The 12,469-nt window shown below is 44.9% G+C and overlaps 1 protein-coding gene across 2 annotated transcripts in view; it reads right to left on the bottom strand.

The window, feature by feature from the left end:
- Positions 1 to 407: 407 nt before the first annotated feature.
- ANKDD1A (ankyrin repeat and death domain containing 1A) overlaps positions 408 to 12,469 on the bottom strand; it is a gene marked incomplete at its 5' end in the record, with an annotated part of 30,362 nt that continues 18,300 nt past the window's right edge. Inside the window, 8 exons of one of the 2 annotated variants that reach the window (XM_084641353.1) lie at positions 408 to 836; positions 1,336 to 1,467; positions 3,347 to 3,548; positions 5,694 to 5,789; positions 8,201 to 8,299; positions 9,065 to 9,163; positions 10,487 to 10,585; positions 11,184 to 11,282. In XM_084641353.1, the coding sequence (XP_084497479.1) occupies positions 775 to 836; positions 1,336 to 1,467; positions 3,347 to 3,548; positions 5,694 to 5,789; positions 8,201 to 8,299; positions 9,065 to 9,163; positions 10,487 to 10,585; positions 11,184 to 11,282 (888 nt within the window). In that variant the 3' untranslated portion in view covers positions 408 to 774. The remainder of the gene's footprint in view (positions 837 to 1,335; positions 1,468 to 3,346; positions 3,549 to 5,693; positions 5,790 to 8,200; positions 8,300 to 9,064; positions 9,164 to 10,486; positions 10,586 to 11,183; positions 11,283 to 12,469) is intronic. The other variant, XM_084641354.1, reaches the window with a different exon arrangement.

Below are 12,469 nucleotides of genomic sequence, written 5' to 3'. Positions count from 1 at the left end.
CCCTAAATTGTGTATTTGTGTGAAGATGGCTCAAATCTATAGTATGACTTTAACCTTGGAAAGGGCAGATTCTAAATAACAAACATTCAATTGCACAGCACTATGGAATTTGTAGCCTTTAAAATGCCAGCTAATGAGAAACTGTTGAGGCTTTGGGATCCAAAACCTGATCCCTTTTTTTCATACAGTCCAGATAACATCCCCCCACCAACCACCCCACCCCTCCCCACCCCACAACAAATGTATTGACACCAGCAGCTGAACAATTGAGCATTCCTCCAACAATAAACCACAGGTGACACAGACAAAAACTGAAGAGGTTTGGGTAAAGAACACAACTTACTACATGTTAAATAGAAAGGTTCTCCCCTTTGTAACTTATTTAAAAAAAAAATTAAAAAAATTATACATACAAAAAATGAGATGTAAACAAATTACAGTAAGAAAATATCAGAGTCCTGATTGAAACGTAGTCACAGTATCACAAATGAGACTTCACCTAGCTTGTATTATAGTCACCAGCATCTATGCAACAGCAAATAAACCCCACATTTGTATAAAGATGTTTTAAAACGATTAGCATGTGCTGATGTGTCTCTTCGTTTACCTGAACTCAAGTGGAAGCAGCAGAAGTGCCACTTGTCATGACAAAGAAGCCCTTAAAAGTTTTATGGCCACTTTTTAGTGAATAGTTCAATGATTCCGGTTCAATCGCTGTGGTTCTAGGGGAAAACCAGCTGAGGCAGCATCGTACAGTCATTTCCCCTTCAGTTGTTACATTGCTGTACACTTCCTTGGAGAAGTGGATTCTGCATTTGCCTTTTTCCTAATGCTTTCTGTAAAACAAACATCATAGGTGTTTTTCCTCTCACCCATTAGGGGAAGCGGAATGAGAAATATCACTTGTACCTTTGTGCTGAGTGGCAGCTTAACATCAGTGCTGATGTTTTCTTCTTTTTTTTTAATTTTACTCCTGAGGGGTGTCTACTCAGTCTGGTTTTTAATCCTAGTTACTTAAAGGAGGGTCTACGTGTCTGGGTGTGGGTATTTTTGCTCGAGTAAATGCTTCTGGCAAATGGGAGATACAAAGCGGCAGGAGAAACAGCCCAGCAGTATGTATAAATGTGCATACTTGATAAAACAAGGCGGGGAAAAGACAACTTCCTGAGGACTTTGAGGATGTTAATAGCTTAAGACTCTGTATTTAGAAAAAGGACTGGCTGTACTTACATTACGCAACAGCTATAGAAATTAAATATAGATGTATTAAAAGGTTAATTCAAATGGTGCTAAGTTTGTATTACTCAAAGGAAAAGGAAAGTGATGGATTGTTACCTGCTAAGTCTCTTCTACAAATCCCCACCAGGCCTTCGTATAGTCCTTTGATTGGATTTTCTCCTGCTATGATCACACCATGAAGCCAAATAAGCAACATTCTGTGGCCATGCTCCCTGTAGCTTTTAGTACCTGGTAAGAATGATACATGGATGAAACCATATTTCACTCTGCATGGTGGCCGTAGACTGCGTCCAGTTCTGGCGTGATACCCGTGGAACTCCCTTCAGCGGTGGTGGGAACTGAGTGAATGGATGTGAGGGTAAATTTGGCCCTATTTGCTGCCCAGCCATGCTACTTTTTTTTTTTTTTAAATTGAAGCGATCTGAGATGGAAATTAAACAAACCTGCTCTTTAAACAGCAACTCCAACTTCTTAAACCATTTGGACTCTCAGCTGCCTGCACTCACACCAGGTAGCACACTGGTTCTGCAGTCGGCCGGGACAGAATGGGTTGGTGCTATAGTAGCTTTGATTCAGTCTGCATTTTGTAGGTGTAAGTACTTCATGTTCTGCTATTTTGCTGAATAACTTTCTCAGGTCCCTGAAACCAGAGCCCCCTCTCCCCCTTTCTGCACTGTTCTATGTCTGGCTTTGCAGGAGGGGACACATCTTAACTGCTGCCCTGGCGGCATTCCCTGCTCTCCTGGAAGGACAGAGCTCAAAAGCTGCACAGGTATTTAGAAGGTTTCTAAGAGAGAACAAAGTTGCAGGAAAGAGAATGGTCTCTACTCCGATCTATTGGCCTAATCTATCTGGGCACACTAAGGGTTACAGTCTCTTACTGATGGGACAAATTTATGTCTCTTTTAATGGGTCATGCTTACATCTTGTCTGAAAATATCTCAGCCGTGACATTCTTGTAACCTTCATAGTGTGAATTTCAGAGCACCTCTGTCTTTGCTTACACTCTTAATCCACAACTGCTGCTCCCTGGCAAAACAGGAGTAGGAAACAAGGCACGGACCTCAGGGGAAAGTGAATGAAATTGTGGTTAGCTGAAAGGATTGGGTCAGAATAGGTTGGCTTCAACAAGAAATCTGGCCCCTTAAAAGCCTTGGTACCACATCCAAAGTAATGTCAAAGATTTAATGGAATAGGCTGCAAAAAAAAAAAAAAAGGGGTGGGGGGGAATTCACATAATTATTTATGGCAACCCAGGCCCTTGAACTGGAAGTTTTCTGAAAGCCATCTGCAAGTAAATGACTGAATTTGGCTGAGTATGTTTTGGTCAAATGTATGACTCTTTAGGCTTTTCCATGCTTCCACTCAGAGCTGTGATTTGCAAACACAGGGATATTTCCAAGCTCAGAATGCAGTCTGTCCTGACATACCCTTCTAACTGCCCCCATAATTCTCCGTGTGCTGAGCCAAAAGGGAAAATGAACACTGCCTGTTCCCTGGGAGGGCAGGCATACGTTGCCGGGGTCGCAGTGCAGGTTTCTCTTTGGTGGCCCTCCAAATGCTTTTCTCTAGGTCTACTCCTAATTACCAGAGGGGCAAGCCAAGGACAAACCGGCCCAGTGGGGCCAGGGTCTTTGGTGGAAGCTGGCTCCCCTTAAGACCAGGGCACCACTAATAAAATCTCTCTGTTGAAAGTCTGTGGTCTCCCTGTGCAGAACAGTAAGGAATGTTTATCCGCTTGCCTGAAAATGCCCTCTCTCTGTAGAAAGGAGTTCAGACCTCTCTTGCTTTGTCAGTTACAGCAATCAAGTTTCCCTTTAGGGACAAGGACTCCTATGCTTGGGCTGTCTCTCTAGCAGCCAGGGAGAGGAAGCAGGCCCCTTGTTTAGGAGCTGTGGATTTTCCTACTAGCCATTTTCAGGTGAGTACACATTTTCGTATTTATTTTATAAAGCATTTCAAACGCGATCTTGTGGCTGCTCCATCTGAACCAGGTGGCTTCCTTAGCATGTGGCCCAGTGCCACTGTTGGAGAATTATCTACTAGCAATAGATAGATTAAAGGGATGGAAATGCTTGGTGGAGATGAGAGGCCATCTGCTTTATACCTGCCCACTGCTGCTCAATGGCTCTGATATGTGCATCTGTGAATTTCCAGTAATGTGCAAGCTTCTTCCATTCGTTGGGTTTGAGGTATTTAGTAGCTAATCTCCACATCACTGAGCGAATGTGCTGCGTTTCCAGCCTGTGATCTTGTTTAAAGGTTAAGTGTTTTGCCACCCAGGAGTCAGAGTCACTGTTGAGACTGTCCTACGATGTTAAAATAGGAGTTTCAGTGTGAGGCTTCACATTTCTTTAAGGGTCAGAGACCACTCCCACCCCCACAATATCACAACCCTGAACAATGAATCCCTTCACTTCCAAAAAGCAATTTAACTTTCCTGCTAGCAGTGCTGTGCTGAACTATGCCCTCTCTTCGCATTACCTGATTAGAGGCTATAATGTTCCACAGGCTGATGCTCTGATGACAACAGGAAACTAACACTGGGTTGTTAGCAGTAGCATCATCCTTAGTAACGTTTCCTGGACTAAAATGCCCAGGTGCTCTTCCAGCAATAGACTCACCATGCTTTTGTTTGTAATGGCCGGTCTGTAATATCCGACAGCCTTGCCCCTGGGGCAGCTTAAGTTCATTCTGACACAGCATGTTTCTGTTTTACTAACTGTCCTATTTCATCCTGGCCCAATTCCGTGGGTTAATAAATCTTGTTAATGGCATCCTGGGTACAGAAGCCCATGTAGGTAACAATTTGCATTTCTACAGCGCCTTCTGTCTGACGCTCTTGAATAACATGCTTCAGCAACATGAATGAAAGCTCACAACTGCCTGTGATGGAGGCAAGTGTCTGCCCAAGGCCACACAGGTAGCCTGTCTAAGGGCCTGGAATAGAATCCGATAGCCTGGCTCTAGGCCTTCACTACAAGACCATCCTCCAAGAACTCCTGCTGGGATTTACAAGAAGGCCTAAACAGGTTAGGTGCTGCTTGGGAGGGTGATCTGGGAAACCTATTTACAATTTAAGAACTCTGGCTGATAATATCGTGTTGCTATGAAAGCTGTGGTATCAGGAATGTCCCTCTGTCGGTGTGTATCTACCATGCTGACAAGCGTACCTCCCAGAAAGGGACAATGTTGGGCCGTTAGAACTCAGCCATGGTCTACTCAGTGAAGCACCTTGGGCCAATGGGTTTGTTTGAGTTGGGAGAATGATACTTCTTCCTCTGGTCTGAAGGAAGTCGGGGAGTGGAGAGAGCTGAAATTCTCCAGCTTGGAGACAGGGCTGACCAAGCAGGCAGTTATAACTCATGGGGTGGTGGAGGGGAGACGGACAGGAAGTTTTGGGCAGGTAGAAGGAAGGGGATGGACTGGCAAAGAGAGAAGAAGTGAGGTGGGGGAGAAGGCTCTGTGTTTCTGAACCCAAGCCGTGCACTGCAACAGGAAGACGCTGGATGACCCCAGACGCCCCATCGCCCAGAAGACTTTGGAGTGGTGGGGGAACTGAGGTAAGAAGGTGCTAGGTTTGCTGATTTTGGATGGACGTAGTTTTGGAGGTTTCATCACATGACGATCTTTAATTCCTGGAGACTCCAGGGCATTCCTGGTCGGATTTATTTTTTTTTAGAACTTTGTGTGTCTCGTGCTATTAAAGAAAGAGCAATAATGTGTTAGGATCGTGTGCAGAGTGTCTGTACATTATCTGCTACACCTAGCACGTGCCCCTGCGAGCAGTAAACTATAGCCAGAATACTCACGCAGCAGGAGTTTTGGAAGAAGGTGTTAAGCTATGAGCATATCTTGGGGGGTCAGCATTGGTTCCAGGGACTAAGCAGTTGGACTGCGAGGTCTGAGCTCTTAGGAGGGGCTGCTAGGTAGACGATACCAAGAGCATTGTCTAGGGGTCCCAAGATAGGAACAGTGCATGGGATCTATTCAGACTCCAGAGGCTTAAAACATCGGGGGATTCACTGGCGGGATCCCCTCACAGCAGTATGGTGAGTGGCAAAGAGGGAGCACTTGACTGGGAGTTGTGACAGTGTCTAACTCCCTTTGACTTTCAATGGGGCTAGATGTGTAACCTGCTTAGGTGCTTTATAAACTCCCACTAGGCACCAATCTGGATCTTTTGGTAACTAAATATCTGTGAAAATCCAGCTTCCCTTCCTCCCAGTGCAGCCTGGGATATTTAACAGCAAGGACTCCTATATTAATAAGCAAAGTCTTTGGTACAGTTGTGGGCTGCTTTGTTGTTTGTTTTTCTAACGGGGCAGTGAAAACAGAGAGCTGTTTGCCATGGATCTTCTGCATTTCTCTTTCCCTCGTTCCGGTGAGCACAGAGAATTGCCTCCATAGAAAGGATGCTTTTCAGGATACTCGGCTCAGTGTATGATGCCTACCTTCTCCCATTTGTAAAATCGATCCGCTTTGATAATCATGTCCACCAAGTTGATATGGTTGCCCCGGGCAGCTACATCCAGGGATGTTTTTCCTTGCTGAAATTGAGGGGATTTTAAAAAAAAAAAAAAATGTTGTGCCCAAAATATATATTTGCCATTTGTCTCTTTAAGAGACTAATCAGACCCCCCCTGTCACCATAGTCTTTGAGCACCTCCCAGTCTTGAATGTAGGGATTATGCTATTATCCCCAGTTTACAGATAGGAAACTGAGGCCCAGAGAGACACAAGTGATGTCTCAGTGGTTACACAAGGAGTCTGGGGTGGAGCTGGGACTTGAACGCATGTCCTAGGCCAGCACGTTAACCACTGGACCATCCTGCCATTTCATCAATCTGCAGTGATTACGGAGCTTCCATCATACGTGGGAGCTGAAACACCCCACTTACCACTGGTGCTAGACAAATGTGATCCGCCATTACTTTATTCCCAGCTCTTTAAGAGGATAAAGCAAAATTATTTTTACCTGTTGTTACAGGAGCAGGGTTTACAGAAGCCAAACTAAGGGGATCAGCAACATTTATATAGGCAAGGTAGATTTGGGTGCCTTGCAAGCCTAGTGCCTCCACGGGGTGCGAGAGGGAGTCTCAGAATGGCACTTGCTGCACCACTGAGCACTAAGTGCAGGGGGCAGGCTCTAGCCACTCTCCAAACCCAGCTGGTCACTCTAAGTGCTGAATGCCACTCAGTGCTCACCTTCTCTTCCGCTCTGGGAGCCCAGTGGTAGCTTTGCTAATTGCCTGGTGCCACGCCCAGATCCAGGTTCCCTATACCTCTCTCCGACAGCAACCATGCCCTCTCTGCGTGCCCTCTCCCCCCACAGGCAGAAGCAACCACAACTTGGCCCGAAATGTCTCCGATTTCACCACTGAGAGAATAGGGGGCTTCAAAGCACTTTACAGACATTCACGGAGTAAAGAACGCTTGCACCCATGTCTCCGAGGGCACAACCCAGTACTACATGTTAAGTCCAAGACAAACTATGGCCCTTTGTTCAACAGATTCATTGAGGTGTATGAATCGGAACTGATCTGTGTAATCCCACAAAGTTCTGCAATTCGTGTATGAACAGAAACCATCTCCTAGAAAACGACACAGGTCAGTTTGACTATTAATGTATGAACAGTATGTTGCATGAACTCAGTGTGTGCATAGATAGATAGATAGGAATGGGACTGGAATAGCTATCTAATCTATCTATCAGAAATAAATGCAGCATACCAGGAGAGGAATTCTGTGTTGGGGTTGGCTTTTTGGTAATGAAGAGTTCTCACTTTGTACCGAGGATAAAATGTCCTCAATATAGCAAGCACGTTTTCTCTGTGCAGTGTCTTCCTCCAGTTCAGTGGGTCTCAACCAGGGAGACGTGTACCCCGGGGGGATGCAGAGGTCTTCCAGGCGGTACATCAACTCATCTAGAGATTTACCTAGTTTTACAACAGGCTACTTAAAAAGCACTAGCGAAGTCAGTACAAACTAACATTTCATACAGACAATGACTTGTTTACACGGCTCTATGTACGATATACTGAAAAGTAAGTACAATATTTATATTCCAATTGATTTATTTTATAATTATATGGTAAAAATGAGAACACCAGCAATGTTTCAGTCATGGTTTGCTGTGACACTTTTGTATTTTTATGTCTGGTTTTGTAAGCAAGTAGTTTTTAAATTTGGAGGTTCCCAAGACAAATCAGACTCCTGAAAGGGGTACAGTAGTCTGGAAAGGTTGAGCACCACTGCTCTAGTTCCAAGAGCTGCCAGATGGTGGCAACAACAGACAGTTATTTTGGTTCTGTACCTAAGGCTAAGTCACTGGATTTGGTTTTTGTTTATAAAATCTGCTGTTGTTTAACTTTATAGCGAATTGTAGCTCTGATATTAACCTGTGGCTGAATGCTCTTGAGTTTTCTTCCTACACATGCAAATATGTCCAGCTACACTCTCAGAACAAAGAACAGAATTTGCCAGATCGTCTTAAAATTCTTTTAGTTAATTGGAGTTCTGGGGTTTCTTTTTTCTCCCCAGCAAGCAGAGCACTGAATGCTGGGTATTTCAGATCTACACACACTGGATCTTTTATTTTTTTTACCCATTAAAATGTTTCTTTGCACTATAATCCCAATACTTTGTTATTTATGATTGTTACAGAAGAACATTGTTCAGTTAGTATAAGTGAAGATATGTGGCAGGAGCAGGAGTTGGGTCTGAGAACTTTGCATAGCAAAGCGTGAACTACCCTGTACTTTTCTAAGACTCATTCACATCCCCTTCAAAAATTCAACACCCTCTGCTCTCTCCTCAAAAAGCATTATTTTAACTGTTTACGCCGTGAAAATGTTAGTATGTTAAGAACACTGTCAGTTTTACTCATGGGCTGAGATCAAACAAAACATGGCTTTCCTCCCAATCCCCACGCATCTACCCCATCCCTAAGGATGTTTACCTTATCAATTAACTTCAAGTTAACTCCTGCTATGAGAATCATCTCAGCTATGTCTTGTCTCCCGTGTTCTGCAGCAATATGGAGTGGTGTCTGCTGCCTCTGTGTAAAAAGAAAGCAGAAGCAAGATGAAATACCTGGGAGGAAATGCTGGCCAGGAACGGTGGGAAGAAACATGGCCATTTAAAACAGTACTGGGAGACAAGGCTAAGTGTGAACAGAGGAGCATGTTCCGTACTCTCTCATGCCCATTCAACGTCCATGTAATTCTCCCATCAACATTCTATGGCACGTAAGGCCACAGGTCAATATGAATACCCCTGTAGTGATTTTTTTTCATACTGAAGGACTTCTGGAAAATCCCAGGAAATTTAAAAGAAACCAAACAAAATAATGTGGCAATTTGATGCAGGCATGGAGCAAGCAAGCGTGCATTGAGATAACTGCAAGAGTAGAATGAATAATAACTAAAATCAAATGCTGGGTGATAAAGATCTTTTTGTGTTACCAAATCCAACCTTACCCCCCATTTTCAGACATTCTTAACTGTCTCAAAATATCCTTCTGTGCTGAAATTCTCTTTGTGTACAGCTCAGAGGTGAGGGGCTGAATTGGCAAACTTTGTGTCTCGATCACCCAAGGAACTCAATAGGAATCCCATGCACAGAGAGCACTTGCAGGGCCAGGCCCTGCATTTGCTTGGAAAATGTGAACAATTCAGCTGTTTTCATGTTTCAGGACCTGAACTTCCACGTTTTCCACATTTAAAAGTGTTGTTCTTTTCCCCACTCCTGCTCAGAACTGGCTGATTTAAAACCTCGGTGAATGTGGTTCACGTCTCAGAGATGGAAGGGTTCCAAGCCTTACTTCATCCGGGATGTCCAAGTTGCACTCTGCGTCGATGAGGAGTTTAACAATGGCTGGGAAGTTCTGCAGCACTGCAATGTGCATGGCTGATGCATGTTGCTGTGGGAAAAAGGTGCATTATTTGCATATGAGGGGGAAAAGACATTGGGGTCTCTAGCTCACACACAGCTTGGGGTCCTGGAGTCTGCTTGTAGGGGGGGAATGTAAGGATCCAAGGATGCAGGTCTGCATCCTGGGGCTATGGGGGCCATGGCTTGCTGACGCTAACTTGTCAGCACCAACGGAGATGAGCAAAGCACCATCTTGTTAAACCTGGAAAGTCAATCACCACAGGACGGTCTATCGGAGCCCCCAAGGCCTGCAGCTGCCTGATTGGCTCGTACCCGCTACCTAAGCCAGGAAGTGAGCCACGTGGGCTGTCTGAGCAGCTGTGCAGACTTCCTGCTGCTGCCTCCACGTTGGCCCCTGCTCTTGCCTGCCTCCTGCAATTCTGATCCAGCCCTGCTCCTGACCAGCTCCTCGCTCCCGCCTTGCTCCTGCTCCGTGTCTGATCCATGCCACTCTCCAGTTCCTGCCCTTTCACCTTGTTCCTGACCACTGGCTACCAATCCTGGCTCTGCCCCCGTGTTCTGACTTCTGGCTCCACCCTTGGCTCTGGCATTTAGTATCCGACCCCAGCTCCGATCCTTATCTTTGATTACTGGTCCTGACTCTGGCTCAACCCCCTAGCTCTGGGACTTGGCAGTTGACTCTGGCTCTTACCCCCGCTTCCATTCTCTGACCTGGATGCCTGCTCTGCCCACTAGGCCAGTCAGCCTACATCCTGGTTCCTAACAGCAAGGGCATCTTGGCTGGAACACAATGGCTACTTCTGAAACTTAACTTCCATTCATGCAGCCTTTGGCTTAATGTATAAACTGCAGCCGGGATTGTTCCAGGTTCTGCAAGGGAATGATTTACGGCTAGGTTTAGCCGCCTTCCCGCTGAAGTCAGTGGGAACAAGCTTGCAGCTACTGTTGTCAACTAGCAACTCAACTCTGCTTTCTTGGAACCAGCTCTCTTGACAATGGCTGGTGATAGTCTACACACAGGTGCATGCAGACTCAGGGTGGCCTGAGGGAGCAGCAGTTTTCTACCCAATTCTGGCCCCGCGACATGAAGGGACCCTCCGTATGGTAAGCACTCCATAACTGAGCTGCCCAGGGGCATTCTCAGGCAGGGCCCAGAATCAGAGGACACGTTTTCCCCGACGCAGATCTTGCCTTGGCTGTATGGAGTGCTGTGATTAGCCACAATACAGGCTCGTAGCAATACATACTTTTGCAGTGTTGAATTGAGCCTCGTATTTTTTTACCAAGAAAAGAAAGCTGGAATTTGGCTCTATCTGTTCATCAATGCTTAAAGCCATTTAATGTGACTTACATGATTAACTGCATCTATGTAGATTCCTGCATCAACAAGGATCCTGGCCATGTCTTCATAGCCATGGAGTGCTGTATAATGAAGGCAGGTCATCGCTTTCTGAGAAAGACAGCAACACAGCTGATATTAGTTGGGACCTTTTATCAAGCCAAAGGACGTATTTCCAGCGGGGCCTCTGTTCGTTCTGCTTCCCAGTGATCCCTGTTGTTTTAGAGGCCACCCCAAGAGTTCTCCCTGCATTCCTTCCACTGTGGAGCAAGGGAGGAAATCAGTGCACACAGTTAAGGATGCGACAATACTAGGATGATAGATTTCAACTGGCTAGCTCCACAACCAAAGCCATAGCCACTTTCACATGGGAATGCAACGATTTGGTTGAATGGCCTTGATTGCCCATGCCCTGCAGTGAAATCAGGAGTTTTGGAGGTACAAGGAATGCAGGACTGACCCATTTAGAGGGAATCTTCTCTAAGATACAAAATTCAGATGAGTTTCGCCTCGCCTTTTGGCAAATGGCTTTTCCACCTGCACCGATACTTTATTAACAGAAGTAGCATTCCGGAAGGTGAATGGAGATTAGCCCTGTGTGTGCATTGCTGACCTCGTGTGAAAGGCTGTGCCAGCCACATGGTTGCTACAGGTAGCACGAACGTGAGGTGCTCAGAGACAAAATCATCTTCAGACCGTTCCTGCTCACCTGGGTTTGGGCATTAATGTCACAACCAGCTTCCAAGAGGAGTTTCACGCAGTCGTAGTGGCCTCCCTCCACAGCCAAGTGCAGAGCAGTCAGACCATCCTGGAAACACAGCAGAACAAGCTTGACATGGGCATGCTAGCTTAGGCTGTTAGAGCCTCTAATAAAGCAAGTGTTACTCTCTGTTTCATAGGGAAGGACAAGCCACAGCTGTGGGGCGGGAGAATCCACTCATTAACTTGGGCTTCTTTGGCAACTTGTCTTCCGAACCCCTGATGTGTTAAAATCATGGTTCTAAGGACCAGGGATTCATTCTCCCTCCAGACTACAGTTAGAAAAAGGAAGGAAATTAACACACACATGCTAACAATACAGTGACATCCTCGCTCCATACTGACTGCAGTGGCCGTTTTGCGTGTAGCATGGGACTCTGAATGTTCTGATCAGTCATATCTAATACACTGTTCTTTAATCCATCTGCCCCCGGGTCTGTAAGCAAAGTGATTTTACCCACACGTATTAGCTAGTGCAATTCTACCTAGGTACAAAAGAGTCAGTTTGAAAAGGACTTCATGCCTAACCCTGTAATTTACTAGCTTTGATTAAACAAGGTCACAATCTTAATGTGATCTAAAGATGTTTTTGTGCATCAACAAGAACACACTATAATAAAATAATTAAAATATGTACTCCCAGGGAGTATCAAATGTCACCTTACCAGAATCTTATTTACTCCGCAAAGAGAGCGTTAAATAGGGTATAAGGGGAATGCTGATAAACTTAACTAGTACTGTGCCCTGCAATTGCTAAGGACTTTACTGAGCCAGTATTTGCTATCCAGGGTATTAACTATGTTTAGGTCTTCTGATTTTAGGTTTTAACTGACAAAATATCCCCAATACTGATTTTTTTTTGTTTGTTTGTCCAATAAACAGCAGAAATGCTTCCATGTATCTAAGGGCGTGTCTACATGGAGCAATAATGCAGACTACGGGAGCATGATTTCTGAAGCACGTTAATGTGTTGCACATTAATTGGTCCATGTAGACCCTGCTGGTGTGCACTAAAGGTTCCCTAATGTGCTTTAATGTAGTGCTGTTTGAACCAGTACTGTTGTTGCACTAGGGAACATTACAAAGAGATTACTCATTACACTATATATTACTGTATATTCAAAGAGAAATCCCTGAATCTCCCGATTTCTGGACATTACATAAAAATAAAAAATTGCTAAGAAAATAAACACCCAAAATGAAATGCATAAACCAGAAAAAAACCAGAAAGCCTTA

The sequence above is a fragment of the Lepidochelys olivacea genome (assembly GCF_965140295.1).
Source record: "Lepidochelys olivacea isolate rLepOli2 genome assembly, chromosome: 10".
Lineage (NCBI taxonomy): Eukaryota > Metazoa > Chordata > Testudines > Cheloniidae > Lepidochelys > Lepidochelys olivacea.
This window is presented reverse-complemented; position numbering and strand designations above follow the sequence as displayed.